Source organism: Phyllopteryx taeniolatus, chromosome 8, assembly GCF_024500385.1.
Source record: "Phyllopteryx taeniolatus isolate TA_2022b chromosome 8, UOR_Ptae_1.2, whole genome shotgun sequence".
In the NCBI taxonomy this organism is placed as follows: Eukaryota; Metazoa; Chordata; class Actinopteri; order Syngnathiformes; family Syngnathidae; genus Phyllopteryx; species Phyllopteryx taeniolatus.
Window position 1 is genome coordinate 10,380,301 of NC_084509.1, and position 15,916 is coordinate 10,396,216.

Consider the following 15,916-nt stretch of genomic DNA (forward strand, 5'->3'; position numbering starts at 1 on the left):
ATACTGATCCTAGGAGCTAAGTTGTCTGGGGTTTCACGCCCCTGGTAGGGTCACCCATGGCAAACAGGTCCTAGGTGAGGGACCAGACAAAGCACGGCTCCGTGCAAAGCAAAACCCCGATGAAGAAAGAAACAAATGGATCTAGGTTTCCCTTGCCCAGACGCGGATCACCGGGGCCCCCTTCTGGAGCCAGGCCTGCAGGTGGGGCTTGAAGGTGAGCGCCTGGTGGTCTGGCCTGCACCCATGGGGCCCGGCCGGGCATAGCCCAAAAGGGTAATGTGGGTCCCCTCACCAGCTATGGGAGGGGCCATAGGGGTCGGGTGCAGTGCGAGCTGGGCGGTGGCCGAAGGCAGGGACCTTGCCGATCCGATCCACGGCTACAGGAACTGGCTCTAGGGACGTGGAAAACCTCTCTGGCAGATATAGTCGGACTCGCCTCCACACACAGCTTGGGCTCTGGTATCAGTCCTCTCGAGAGGAGGAACAGTGGACCAGCTCCACACCCTCGGCAGGGTCTTCGAGGGTGCATGGGAGTTTGCCCAACCAGTCACATGTGTTTTGTGGACTTGGAGAAGGCGTTCGACCGTGTCCCTTGGGGAGTCCTGTGGAGGGTGCTTCGGGACTATGGGGTACCGAACCCCCTGATACGGGCTGTTCGGTCCCTGTACGACCGGAGTCAGAGTTTGGTCCGCATATCCGGCAGTAAGTCGGACTCTTTCCCGGTGAGGGTTGGACTACGCCAAGGCTTCCCTTTGTTACCGATTCTGTTAATAACTTTTATGGACAGAATTTCAAGGCGCAGCTGAGGCATAGAGTTGGTCTGGTTTGCTGGCTTCAGTATTGCCTCTCTGCTTTTTGAAGATGCTGTGGTTCTGTTGGCTTCATCAAGCCGTGATCTCCAACTCTCACTGGAGCAGTTCGCAGCTGAGTGTGAAGCGGCTAGGATGAGAATCAGCACCTCCAAATCTGAGACCATGGTCCTCAGTCGGAAAAGGGTGGCGTGGACACTCCAGGTCGGGGATGAGATCCTGCCCCAAGTGGAGGAGTTCAAGTATCTTGTTCATGAGTGAGGGAAGAATGGAACGGGAGATCGACACGCGGATTGGTGCGGCGTCTGCAGTAATGCAGACTTTGTATTGTATTGTAGTGTGGTAAAGAAGGAGCTAAGGTCTCAATTTACCGGGCGATCTATGTTCCTGTCCTCACCTATGGTCACGAGCTGTGGGTCGTGACCGAAAGAACAAGATCCCAGCTACAAGCGGCCGAAATTAGTTTCCTCCGCAGGCTCTCCCTTAGAGATAGGGTGAGAAGCTCGGTCCTCTGGGAGGATCTCAGAGTAGAGCCGCTGCTCCGCCACATCGAGAGGAGCCAGATGAGGTGGCTAGGGAATCAGATTCGGATGCCTCCCGGACACCTCCCCGGTGAGGTGTTCCGGGCACGTCCCACCGGGAGGAGACCCCGGGGACAACCCAGGACACACTGGAGAGACTACGTCTTTCAGCTGGCCTGGGAATGCCTCGGGATCCCCCCGGAAAAGCTGGATGAAGTGGCTGGGGAGAGGGGAGTCTGTGAGTCCCTGCTTCTGCCCCCGCGACCCGACCTCAGATAAGCGGTAGAAAATGGATGGATGGATTCATTCGACAAATATTCATGCTTGCTTTATTTCACCAAGATACATGGACTGTATTTGGGTTTATCCCGTTTATAGAATATTATTATATTGTAAGTCATTCTAATACAATTATGGTATGTAATTGTCCGCGGTTGGATGTTTGATGGTGATCGGAAAATGGATGGATTATTTAAAACCTTGTGTCTAAAATACACATGCACAACAAAATACACACAGATTTGACTTACAAATCAGTCTATCAGTTCTTTATAAAATGCTGAAAACATGGAAAAACCTTCACTAGACATGTATATAGAAGACAGACTTCTCTTCTGACCTTTAAATTAAACAGTATTTTATCTCGTGAGCAAATACTAAGTGTTATTGGAAAGCCAAAGTTAACCAATTAGCTTGTTTTGAACGAGGTCCTCACTACTTCAATTAAAGCTGAAATGAATTAATTTCCCACCGCGCACCTGATGAGCTTGTGTGTCTCTCATGCAGCCTCTGGCTCACATGTCATCAGTCATGCTGGAAACTCTCGCTTGTCTTTGCTTGCCTGACGAACCGCCGGGAATCAAGTCAGCCGGCAGCTGAAGGGAGCGCTTTCTCAACGGAGAGACACAATAACACGTTTAAGTGCATCCCAAGTGTGTGGGATGATCCGCTTCGACAGCTTATTATTGCTGCCGACCGAGTAATTAAAACGAAAAAACATTACCAGTCCCGAGGCGTCCTCACAGCTGATGCCTTCAATCTGGTAGTTTGTCCAAGTTGGACTTGCAAACTCTGAAGTGATGTCACGAGTATTCTATGAATTCTTATTATTCATTATTCATTCATTACAGTCGACTTTGCACTTGTGCAGAAGCAGTGTATTGTATAATGTACAGCTGTGAATGTGAACAGTAGCAAGAATTATGAGGGATCATCAGCAACATAATTCACAATTACAGCTCTCACACACAACTGAAGCGATTTTACACACTTTACTAAAATGTTCTCACACTCCACTGTAACACTCACACAAACACTGACAGGCTCCACTGCAATGTTTTTTAGTTCACACACAAAAACTCTTAACTACTGAACTTTTCTCACACTCACAACTAAAAAGCTCTCACACACAACTGAAACGCTCTCTCCCTCACAGCTGAAATTCCATTCCACACTTGCTCTCTCAAACACGATTGTAACACTCCCACAGACACTACTGAAACACTAACTCCACTTCAATGTTTTTTTTTTGCTGAAACACTCACACCCACAGTTGAAATGCTGTCACACACGACTGAAGCACTCTTACACACAAATACAGTAGAGCGCTCTCACACATTTCTGAATTTGTTTTCGCTCACATATGTAAACTACTCTCACATACACTAATGAAAAAGGTTTTGCTCACACACACAACTAACAGTCACAGTACTGAAATGTATTTCACTCACTTGCTGTACACTACTAAAACACTCATACACAACACAATAGTTGCTCTCACGCTGAATTGCTCTTAACACACAATTACTCAAATGCTCTCATACACACCACTACAATGCTCTCAAACTCCCGAGTGAAACATTCTCACAGTCACAACTATCCATCCATCCATCCATTTTCTGAGCCGCTTCTCCTCACTAGGGTCGCGGGCGTGCTCCCTCCTATCCCAGCTATCATCGGGCAGGAGGCGGGGTACACCCTGAACTGGTTGCCAGCCAATCGCAGGGCACATACAAACAAACAACCATTCGCACTCACATTCACACCTATGGGCAATTTAGAGTCTCCAATTAATGCATGTTTTTGGGATGTGGGAGGAAACTGGAGTGCCCGGAGAAATCCCACGCAGGCACGGGGAGAACATGCAAACTCCACACAGGCGGGGCCGGGGATTGAACCCCGGTCCTCAGAAGTGTGAGGCAGACGCTCTAACCAGTCGTCCACCGTGCCGCCCAGTCACAAATAGAACACTCTCAATACACTACTTAAACTCTTTTAAACATGACTGAGACGCTTTGATAAACACTCCTGGAATGGTCTCATACACGAACCACTGAAACGCTCTCACACATACAACGGCAATGCCGTCACATACACCATTTTTTAAACATTCCCACAACCACTACTGAAATTTTTTTTGCCCATACACACGACTGAATCCCTCTTGCACACACGACTAATACACTATCACATTGACAAATGAAACGCTCTCACATTCTCAATTGAAATGCTCTCAAACACTACTGAAACGCTCACACATACACTCACACACACGCACGTACACACACACAAACACACACTAATGAAAAGCTCACACATGCTACTGAAATTTATTTTGTTGACATTCAGGAACGGGAAATCGACAGGCGGATCGGAACAGGAAGTAGAGCTGTAGGTGGCAGACATGAAGCTGTTGAGGTTCTCTCTAGGAGTGACCGGGTTGGATAGGATTAGAAATTAGCTCACCAGAGGGACAGCCAAGGTTCGATGTTTTGGAGACAAAGTTAGAGACAGCAGACTTCGATGGTTTGGACACATCCAGAGGAGAGAGAGTGAGTATATTGGTAGAAGGATGCCAGGCAAGAGAGCTCGAGGAAGACCAACGAGAACGTTGATGGATGTAGGGATGACACGAGGGCAGTGTTTGAGAGGAGGAAAAGGATGACACGCGACATCCTAACGGGATAAGCTGAAAGGAAAAAAAGAAGTCTTAGACCTCTCTGTCCTTTCGACTTTGCTTGCACCCCATACACTACATAGATACACGTGTGTGTGTGTGCATGTGTGTGTGTGTCTCTATCTGTCTCTCCCTATAACTGAAGGTTGACTTAGGCCTGCTCAGGCGTGACATGGTGACATGACACCGCTAATGTCTCATCTCCGTTTGGGCTAAAGTGCCTCCTCGTTATGGTTGTTATTTATGTGGAAACAAGGTTTCCTTTTCCATTGATTCGCTGGCTCAGGGGAAATCAGTTCAATTTGACAGCGATACTTTGCGACAGGGGGCATGCACGATGTATATTTAAGGCTATAAAGGCTTGTGGCTTGTCTGTTGAGCGCTTACACTGTTGCAATGACGCACTGTGGAAGGTGTCCACTAAAGAGGATTTTAACAAAACAATTTGCAGCCATTTTTATAGCATTTGTTTTTAAGACTTTTTAGAAAAACATGTTTCAGGTTTGGAGTAAGCCCTGTAGGTCGTGGTGGAGGACAGAGCTGGTGGTCTGGAGCATCCTGTGGGTGGTTATGTTGTTTCCCCACAAATCACATGAAGATCAGAAGCGACTTTGTGACATCATCCCAGGTTCTATGAACCTGCCAGTGCTGGAAAAAAAGGGAGACATAGTCTTGGGGGGGCTTTTCTCTCTTCACGATATGGTGGTGGAGCCCAGTCTGACGTTCAGCTCCAAGCCCACACCCACTCAATGCACCAGGTAATAACTTTGAGGAGATGATAACAAGTGACCATATTTCATTTTGGTACCTTTTTTTCCCTACAGATTTAACTTCCGGACATTCCGCTGGATGCAGACCATGATCTTTGCTATTGAGGAGATCAACAAGGAGGGCAAACTGCTTCCCAATGTCACTCTGGGATATAAGATCTATGACTCGTGCAGTACCGCCCACCAGGCTCTCAAGGCCGCCATGGAGCTGATGGACAGCGAGAACGCTTCCATGGCCGAAGGGGGGCTGCAGGGTCATAGCATCTGCAGGGGGGCTGTACCTGCCGTGATAGGGGATGGAGGCTCCACCCAGTCTCTGGTCGTGGCCCGCTTCTTAGGGGTCCTCCACGTGCCGCAGGTGAGAGGAAAATACAATTCCTTTTTGTTTTCTTTTTTTTTTTTTTTTTACTGAATTCATTCCCAAGCCAACAGTTTTGGACTGATTTTTTTTTTTTTCAAATCAAAAGTGGATTTTTATGCATACAGTTGTTTTTAATGCACGCGTTATCTGTGTCTTTTAGGTGAGTTACTTTTCTAGCTGTGCTTGTCTGAGTGACAAAAAGGAGTTTCCTGCTTTCCTAAGGACCATGCCCAGTGACTTCTTCCAGGTGAGTGACCCTCACGGTTCAGATGTCTTTTATAATACGTTTTATAATTTGTTTATTATGTAGTCATTTGCAATGTTTATATTAGGGATGACAAATGTCAAACCGTTAATACAGTGATTCTCAACTGGTGAGTCAGGAGCCAATAGTGGTTGAGTCGCAAACAGCTTGTTAAAAAATACATATATTTGTATTCTGGTTTTACTGATACAGTACAGACTAGACTTAGCAAAGTTCCCACACAGAACATATTAGGTAAGCAACAGGAAGTGTAACTTCCTCGTGCGGTAGTGACGAGTTTACCACGTGAACAAATGCAGTGCCGCTCAGCCTCTGGCTAGCGGATGTTGTGGCTAGCGACAGGCTTCATTTGAAACAACATATACAAATATAATAATAATAATAATATAATGTTTTCAGAGTCTATTTTTAAGCAATACCAATTATATTCTCAGTTTAAAATCCATCTTGTAATAATATTCCTCTAACAGAACTTTAGGAAAGGAAATAAGGGTGTATGTAGTAGCCTGATGGAAAATTCAATTTTTAATTGAATTGTGGCATTTATGTATCTTCCTCGACCAACATCTAATTTAATTGAAAAACATTGTTTTTCAATAGGCGGCATGGTGAGAGACTGGTTAGAGCGTCTGCCTCACAGTTCTGAGGACTGGGATTCAATCCCTGGCCCCGCCTGTGTGGAGTTTACATGTTCTCCCCGTGCCTGCGTGGGTTTTCTCCGGTTTCCTCCCACATCCCAAAACCATGCATGGTAGGTTAATTGAAGACTCTAAATGGCCCGTAGATGTGAATGTGAGTGCGGATGGTTGTTTGTTTGTATGCGCCCTGCGATTGGCTGGCAACCAGTTCAGGGTGTACGCCGCCTCCTGCCCGATGATAGCTGGGATAGGCTCCAGCACTCTCGCGACCCTTGTGAGGATAGGCGGCTCAGAAAATGGATGTATGGATGGATGTTTTTCAGTAACATTTTTGAATTTCCTTCATCGTGAGTTAGATTGTTTTAAGTCCAACCATTTCGCCACCACCATTTCCTGAGGTCTGCATGGATGAAAATTCACTTTAGGTGTCACTATTTACCAATTTTGTAACACTGGGTTGTTGGTTTAATGTTTTTTTGCATTCACAATCAAATGTTTTGCAATGCTTCAATTGCGTGTCTGTGATTACTTTTAGTCATATTGTGATAATACCTATAATATTTTGATCAGAATAATCATATTTTGTTCCTATCCTTTTTATCTCTAGTTTATACATATGAAAACACAATGACTATTCAAAGCAGGTTGTTGTTTTCATGCTGTGCTGCATATTTATTTTAGGTGGATGCACTTGTACAACTGGTCAAACATTTTGGCTGGACGTGGGTGGGTGTGATTGCAGGGGATGATGCATATGGCCGTGGAGGTGCAAACATCTTTGCTGATGAGGTGAGTCAGCAAAAATGGGACAATGTGGTCAGCTGTCAACAACATAACGTGTACAGTATGCCCCTTATTGCAGTGATTCCCTATCACTATGCCACGGAAAATTTTCAATTTCTGATTAATTGATAAAAATGGTTATTTAATTACATTGTATTTACTACAAATAATGTATCTTTTTTAATCTATCTATGCCAGTAACATATAGTGACAGGCAGAACAATTAAATGGTCTTTCACTAGAAGGTAAATTTGCCCCATGTACTGTATCTACCTGTTGCCATTCATACAACAGAGTAATAGGTTTGCTTCTCTAACGAGCTCAGATTTCACACAAAGAAAATTTGTATATAAATATATATATATATATATATATATATATATATATATATATATACACACATATACACACACACCTTTTTGTTTGATGTTGTGTAACATTTCTAATGTAACTTGTGTATACATATGCGTTGGCTCAATAAAGGGTGGAAGAGTGAAGACGTTTTTGTATGTCTCAGGTTAGAAAATTAGGCGCATGTGTGGCCCTCCATGAAATCATTCCCAAACACCGAACACAGAAGGCAATTTCATCCATCATTTCCCAAATCCGCTCCCTGGGGGCACGTGTGGTCCTGGTGTTTGCCTTGGAACAGGACGCAGCGGCGCTCTTCGATGAAGCTCTCAGGTGGGCTACTTCTTTGTTTTTCAATGACTCCGGAGTGAACGATTCTTAGAAATATTTCATCATTGTAGGGAGGGTCTCAACGGGATACAGTGGCTGGCCAGTGAGGCTTGGAGCACAGCGGCTGTTCTGTCCACTCCCGAAAAGTACCAGGCCATCCTGCAGGGCTCCATGGGCTTCGCCATCCGTCGAGTGGACATCCCTGGACTGCGTGACTTCCTGCTCCGCCTGCATCCATCTAACCCCGATGCTAGTGAAGACCCTTTTCTGATTCCATTTTGGGAAGACGTTTTCCAATGCAGCCTGGGTGAGGGAAGTGACAACCCACCATGCACCGGAGCAGAAGATCTGAGGAGTGTGGCAAATATCTACTCGGACGTGTCCCAGCTGAGGATATCCTACAATGTGTATAAAGCAGTGTATGCTATAGTGTATGCACTGAGGAGCATGGGAGACTGTGAGGATGGGAAAGGCCCTTTTGCTCTTCAGGCATGTCCAGATGCACATAGCATACAGCCATGGCAGGTATTAAAGGTCCCATATTTTGGCTATTTAGACCTCCATAGAGTGACTTTCTAACATGGACTTAGTATAAAAGTGTCAATTTCATAAAAAAAACAAAAACACCTTTGTTTTGCCATACGAGTGTCCAGAAAAAGCCCCTCTGATAGCTACTTCTATTTGACCGGGTTTTGTATCCGCTTTGTCCATATTTGGCTAAGACCACCCCCTTTCCCCTGATTGGTTGCATCCGTGTAGAAAACCCACTTGTGAGAGCACACGTTTGTTATGTTGACATCGCTGGCTCAGGAGCGGAGAGGTAGGCAGAGATATTCGCTAGTGATCTAGATAAGCTCTAGAAATTCGAATGACCTGATTTCAGACCTCTTGGCAGAAAAACATCTGAAACTCATGAATGCGTGGACGATTTTAATTCATATTTCACGTTTACTAAGGCACCATAGAGCCAATATTACATCACAAATCGTACAAAAACTTGGTTTGGAAAAATATGTCCCCTTAAATACCAAATACATAGCTCATATTAAGTTAGTTTGGTTTTTAATCATTTAATTAATGCACTCTCTATCCTTAGCTGCTTCACTACATAAAACAGGTGGAGTACTTCAATTCCTTTGGAGATGATATCACATTTGACGGGAATGGTGACCCGGCGGCCATGTACGACCTGGTCAACTGGCAGCTGAGACCTAGCGGAGGGCTCCAGTTCGTCACCATCGGAAAGTTTGATGAGACGGTTGCAAACAGACAGCAGACGCTCCGAATCCAAAGCGAGGATATCGTGTGGAACGGCAACCAGACGCAAGTAGAAATCTCATTGAAGTACTTGTGGAAACACAACATTTGCGACACCTACACAAGCTAATGACATCCATTACAAAAGCTGTACAAAAATGAATAAATCTGCCTTTCCTTAGACAGAGCACAGTTGGAGAGTGATTAAGAATTTTCCATTCCTGCCAAACCTGCTTCACTGTGGCCACCATGATGGGTTAAATGAGATAATGTAGATGTGTTCCTTCATTCATTAAATGTACAGGGTGTCCCTTTTTATCGATTACTTTCAGGTCTCCTTCGGACAGACGTGAGATGTGTGCTCGACTGCAGTCCTGCAGTAGTTTGAGAAGCTTTATCGACATCACACTGCTCTAACGTAGCACAATTTATCATGGCGAAGTTTCTCGAAACAGGATCTGTTTTTGACAAACCACGCAGCAGAAGGCAGGAAAAGTATCACGAGGACTGGACTGGAATTCCGCGAATGCTCCGGAAAGTGACAGCATTACCTGTACCGAATTCAGGTATAGTTGAAAGGCTTCAAGATGATGATATTAGATTATGATTATGATACTCAACAACTTGAAGTATTCTCTGAAGCATCAAACTGAATTGAGCTTTTGTGGATTTTCGCTGGTTTTGCGCCAATGCCAAAGTGACAGGCCTTCCGCTGTGTAGTTTGTCAAGTACAGATCCTGTTTCGAGAAACTCGCCACGGATAGCGTAAATAGTACTACGACAACCATGAAGCTTCTCAACCGGCGTTGAACTGCAGTCGGGGACAGAAAAACGTCTTGCCAGGCAGCATTTGTGCAATGCTGCTTTAATGTCATGATGAGCATGGGCCATATGCTTACAAAAACAACAAAGCCTAAGCTGTCAAATGCTGATGGACTCTCATCTGTGAATGATACATGAATCCAAATAGAAAAAAAGGAAGTATTGTATGGCGGCACGGTGACCGACTGGTTAGAGCGTCAGCCTCACAGTTCTGAGGACCGGGGTTCAATCCCCGGCCCCGCCTGTGTGGAGTTTGCATGTTCTCCCCGTGCCTGCGTGGGTTTTCTCCGGGCACTCCGGTTTCCTCCGACATCCCAAAAACATGCATTAATTGGAGATTCTAAATTTCAGAAGAAGAATTTCTGATACAGCTCATTAGCTTGTCCATCTGTACCTAATGAAGTGTCTAGTGACTTACGTCTGTCTGTCATAGACCGTGGTGCCGTGGTGCAGAGAGTAAGTGTACGCCTTGCAACCGGAGGGTTGCCGGTTCATATCTCCACCCTGGGCAAGACACCCACCCTGCATTGCCTGTGAATGAGTAATGTGTGCAATTGCAAAGTGTCTTAGAGTGCCTACAAAAGTGCTATAAAATGTATTACTATTATTATTATTATAGCGTGACTGTATAGGAACCGGTGTAGTTTGTGTCACCCTTGTTGCCCAGGTTCCGCTCTCAGTATGTAGCAACATTTGTCCTCCGGGCACCCGCAAGGCGATCCGACCTAACTTCCCTATCTGCTGCCATGATTGCATGGTGTGTGCAGCAGGGGAGATTAGCAATCAGACTGGTGAGGATACCTACTCCTCGTACGTGACAAGACTCTCTGGTCAGGATGCTGAAGCTTCATTATTCTGCTTTCTAGACGCCATAGAGTGTGTGCGCTGCCTTCCCGAGTTCTGGTCCAACAGCGAGAGGACTGCCTGCATCCCTAAACAGCTGGAGTTCCTCTCATTCAGCGACACCATGGGCATAACGCTGATGGTGATAGCTCTCATTGGCTCCTTCTGCACCTGCGTTGTGGTCTTAGTCTTCTCCTACCATAGGACCACCCCCGTGGTCAGGGCCAACAATTCGGGGCTGAGCTTCCTGCTGCTCTTCTCTTTAACCTTGTGCTTCCTGTGCTCGCTCACCTTCATCGGCCGGCCCTCCCGGTGGTTGTGCATGCTGCGCCGCACGGCCTTCGGCATCACTTTTGTGCTCTGTATCTCATGTATCCTGGGGAAGACGATAGTGGTGCTGATGGCTTTCAAGGCCTCACTTCCCGGCAGTCAGGTCATGAGGTGGTTTGGGCCTGCACAGCAAAAAGCCATCATTAGTCTTTGCACTCTGGTTCAGGTGAGGACACTTTTATTAGCAATAATACTCATAATAGCTTGGGTTCAGAAAACTTAATTTTTCCCTTTGGGGCAATTGATGTTGGAATTTTATAAGTGGCAAAACCAGACTGAAATGTCTGACAGTGTGCTGGGATCTGTAACTAGTTTTCATATGCGGGAGACTATCAGCCACTAGGTTTTCTCAGATTCAGTCTTTTGATTGCAACGGCATTGCAGTGTCACTGATGTAACGCCCAATCAAAAATGCAATGTCGTATCATGAGCTTTTGCAAACAAATAGAGGTTTCGGGATATTAAGAGATCTAGCCGGCTCCTGCCAACCTGTGCCAATACAGTATATACACTATACTTTATATATATGTAATAAAACGTAACGGTAACCATATTTGTAATTTCATATGTACTTGTGGCTAAAAAAAAACAAGTGTGGAGAGTGTCTGTTACCTAAATGCACCTGAGCTTTGACACCAATGTATGTTTCCGGGTACAAAGTGACATCCAGCCAGCTATATATTTTATTTCACTATAATACTTATTTAATTTTATATAATTTTTACTTATAATACTATATTTATAATTTAATTTGGACCTCTGGATGAAAAAGCAAAGCGTGAGAGTCTCTGTTATGGAAATCCACAGTGGCGGTCAAATGAATAGCCCCAACAGTCTCTCAAATGTCCACATTCTAGGCGGCATGGTGGCCACGCCTCTGTGGAGTTCGCATGTTCTCCCTGTGCCTGCGTGGGTTTTCTCCGGGAACTCCGGTTTCCTCCCACATCCCCAAGACATTCGTGGTTGGTTGATTGAAGCCTCTAAATTGCCCGTAGGTGTGAATGTGAGTTTGAATGCTTGTTTATGTGTGCCCTGCGATTGGCGGGCGACCAGTTCAGGGTGTACCCAGCCTCTTGCCCAAAGATAGCTGGGATAGGCTCCAGCACGGGCGTGACCCTAGTGAGGAGGAGCGGGACAGAAAATGGATGGATGGATGATTGTTGTCTTGAAACAACTGAGGCCAAATGCAGTCAAATGCAGCCAGCAGAGGTGTTGTGGATCCCTTTAGTTGGCTGTCTTATGAGGATAACGTGACTATTGGGAGTTGAGCTACTTCCACATAGAACTCCGGGCATTCGCTTAATGTGTCACCGGAAACAAAGCAGATGTCAGAACATTCCAAAAAACCATGCATTTTCCATCGTGCTTTTCCTCATCCTATCCCAGCAGACTTTTGGCTGGTCGCCAGCCAATCGCATGATAGTTTATACTTTATATGTATTTATTCAACTTTTTATTCATACAGGTGCTTATCTGCACCGTGTGGCTCACCGTGGCCCCCCCAACCCCTCTCCAGCTGATTCCCCGTGAGAGCGCCATTGTCATTCTTCTGTGCGACGAGGGATCGCCGGTGGCCTTCGGTTTGGTCCTGGGCTACATCGGCCTGCTGGCTTGCCTCTGCCTCCTGCTGGCCTTCCTGGCCCGGAAGCTTCCAGACAATTTTAATGAGGCACGTCTCATCACCTTCAGCATGCTCATCTTCTGCGCCGTGTGGGTGGCCTTCGTTCCCGCGTACATCAGCTCCCCAGGAAAGTACTCCACAGTCACTGAGGTGTTTGCCATTCTCGCTTCCAGCTATGGCCTGCTGGGCTGCATCTTTGCACCAAAGTGCTACTTAATTCTCTTTCGGCCCGAGAAGAACACCAGGAAACACATCATGCCCAGAATGGACAAGTTTTAGGAAATATTTTCCTCATGTTATAACAGTAGTCGACAGCCAGCATGGCCTTCTGTGCAGGCCTAATCACTGCCAGAAACACTCACCAACTTTTATAGCTTAAGTTCTAATGTTTGGTCCTTAAAATTCTATTAATTTATTCTTAACAGTCTATTGTCTTCATGTCAATGCCTCTGTATATGTTAGATTTTATATTTTAATTTTTTTCCACTTAGATTTCAGACTGCCCAGGGCCGTCAAAATCAGTAGTGCTGGCCAATGTAACTTTAACTATATTAGTATGGGACTGTTTCTTTAAACAATAAGATTTCAAAAATATCTTCACGGGGCCAGAGCACTGGCCCTCGGTGATGTCTGCATTTTCCCATCCTCTGATTGGTCGGTCAGAGCAAAACCTATTACAGCCAAGTTTGACTAGCTAAAGACATCTGTCGTGATCTGCCTGCCTAAATACATTTAAGTATCAAAATCAGCATCTCTGGTGCGTATGATGTATTTTATTTACACTTTTTATGCTTTTGGTGGTGTTATTAGACAAACATTGATGTTGTATTTCTCCAGATTATGTACCTTGCATAGTTGGGTGCTGATATTGATATTGTTTTTCCGGTATGGATGGTTTCTCTAATTGCGATGTGATATTGGTGGTATTAAGTGATGGATAAAAATGGCTAACTCCCCACTGAAGGCCCAGGTACCAAATGCACGACACTGCTTAGCACATTTATTAAACCACCTGTCAAAAACAGACCATGAAATGCTTTAATGCAAACTATTTCAATTTCCGACAGCGCTCAACATTTGACCATTGTTAACATAAAACAATGTTTTTCTGTTCAGGAGTACAACTAAATTATATTATAATTTGACATCTTAATCAAGAAATAAAAGTGTGCCTCCATTTCAAAAGTTCAAGGATGAATTTTAGCATGCAAATGTCATTATGGTTAAAGAGGTTTTACATACTGATGTATTAACCATTATAGAAATCTTAAAAAACATATCTTGATAGGTTTGTTAGGTGTAGCTGTGGCATCACACCCTTCCATTGGGTGCTTATAATATTTTTTGTTAAGCATTGTATGTTACAAGACATGACACAATTGTATTAGAATATGCCGTTTAAGCCTTTATTAGTCTCACAGTGGGAAAACTCTGTAATAAGAGGATTTTGTTTCTCAGTGGTCCTTGAGCAGTAAAAAAAACATCTTTTGCTTTTGTACCACGAGGTGGCAGCACCACGTAGTGTTACACTGCCTTCATTCACGTAAACACGTTTTAAAAAATATTGTTTAAAAAAACAGTTATAGTTAAAGCATATTTTTAAACAATGTTCAAACAGTTCTTATAAAAGCTAGTTCAAAAATAAGTTTTTATTTTGACTAAAGATTTTTTAATTTCGCTTTATTTTTGTTTCATCTGTATGCTCAACGTCAGTTATTGGCATAACACCATATATATAACATATGTACAAGAATTGAAGAGCTCTATAAAAAACAAACCGCAGAATAAAAATGATATAAACTAAAAGGCATATTTAGATTTACAATAATAAGTTGGAGCAGAATTATTGCAGGCAGAATAAAAAATAATATTTTTCAGACACGGCATATAATGTGCAGCCTTGTGTTTGACTACAGTGTATCTTAAAATTTTACATTGGTTATGAATTAATGAAAATATGCACAGTATAAAATTTCTCTGCCTTATTGCTGCAGAAAGATGTACCCAATATATTGTTAGGTCAGCTTTTAAGAAAACAAATTCATAGTCATGTTTGTGTTGCCTATAAACAAAACAAAACAAAAAAGCAATCTTGGGTCATGTGACTTGCCATAGCTGCTTTAGACTGATATTGATTATCCAGAAGGAAGTGATCAGTCATGTTCCTGTGGCTCGTTAGGTGGTCGAGGGCTCCCTAAAAGAAAGGTTGCGACTCGATTGGCACTTTAACCAAGTTTTCAGTCTTTTTCTAATTTCACCCTTCTTATATTGCATTTGTTTACAATACAATACAAGATGCTGAATTTCTCAAAGTTCCAAGAAAAAAAAAAGAAATAATCAAACTGACAAAACTGACTTTGAAGGGTACTGTTTCCTATTTAAGCGCACACTCTCGTTTGACTTGTACAGTTAGTTTAATCTAATTGTGTTTCTGATTAAAACAAAGAAATCGTCTCACTGTTACTTTGTTTTCATAAACCAATAGCCTACACGTTGTGAATTTGTCGTTTAAATTTAAACTTACATTTTCTTCAGGTTTCAAATGAAAAAGAAGTCATAAAAATTGAAGACCGATGCTTTTTATTGGAAAGCAACAATATCAACGTTGCTTTAGTTCTGTATGCTTAATGTGCAAGAAGAGTTCGATAGATGTTTTTCCCTAAATATATCATCACATCATTACTGTATTGTGATACTATCCATATCAAATTATCAATCAGTTAATAACAAGGTAGCCGAGTTCCTATTCCCAGCCCTAGCGACTGCACTGCATGTGTTGTTTTTCTCCATCCAGCACTTTTCCATCTGTAAATGTATGTGACGATGTTTCTAATTGGCTGTAGAAGTATCCGTGCGAACGTAAGGTTGCTTGTGTTGCTGAGGTGCTATGAGCAGGAGTTATTGATTAGAAAGCCCAATTAGGATGAGAGCCATTAGAGAGACAGGAGGAAGGCGAGAGCTGTCATGTTCACAAGAGAAGTTTTAGCACCATTATGCCACGCTTTCTGGCTTTCCGAGCCCTCTTCTTGTCTTTCTTCTTGTTCTTGTTCCCTCCATTCCATCCAATCACTGATCCCCTTCAGAATTAGTTTACCAGGAACATTAATAAGCCTTCACGTCATAAGATGTTTGGATTGTTTTGTTCCTGTATTTCCATTGTCAAAATTGTAAAGGATACAAGAATAGATGTGGATGGAACTCGATTTAAAAAAAAGGTAATTAACTAATCTCTGTAGATCTGATTTTAATTTAAATAGTT

General features: G+C 43.7%; 1 protein-coding gene across 2 annotated transcripts; it reads left to right on the forward strand.

Annotated features, from left to right (window-relative positions):
• The first annotated feature begins 3,578 nt into the window (after nt 1–3,578).
• Nucleotides 3,579–15,295, forward strand: LOC133481810 (extracellular calcium-sensing receptor-like). 2 transcript variants are annotated; one of them, XM_061780948.1, is made up of 10 exons: nt 3,579–5,044; nt 5,111–5,414; nt 5,578–5,664; nt 7,002–7,109; nt 7,621–7,787; nt 7,856–8,309; nt 8,881–9,111; nt 10,531–10,654; nt 10,730–11,202; nt 12,502–15,295. In XM_061780948.1, exons 1-10 carry the CDS (start codon nt 4,779–4,781, stop codon nt 12,934–12,936), a joined length of 2,649 nt encoding a protein of 882 aa, XP_061636932.1. In that variant the 5' UTR covers nt 3,579–4,778; the 3' UTR covers nt 12,937–15,295. The 2 variants fall into 2 exon arrangements, with proteins under 2 accessions (XP_061636932.1, XP_061636933.1); XM_061780949.1 differs by having other exon boundaries at nt 10,730–10,848.
• The last annotated feature ends 621 nt before the right edge of the window (nt 15,296–15,916 follow it).

Excerpts from the sequence above, each read along its gene's own strand:
- LOC133481810 (XM_061780948.1), top strand. The coding sequence starts at position 4,779 with ATGTTTCAGGTTTGGAGTAAGCCCTGTAGGTCGTGGTGGAGGACAGAG. Across the intron at positions 5,665-7,001 it reads TGCCCAGTGACTTCTTCCAG|GTGGATGCACTTGTACAACT; the intron begins GTGAGTGACCCT and ends TATTTATTTTAG. Across the intron at positions 9,112-10,530 it reads GGAACGGCAACCAGACGCAA|GTTCCGCTCTCAGTATGTAG; the intron begins GTAGAAATCTCA and ends CTTGTTGCCCAG.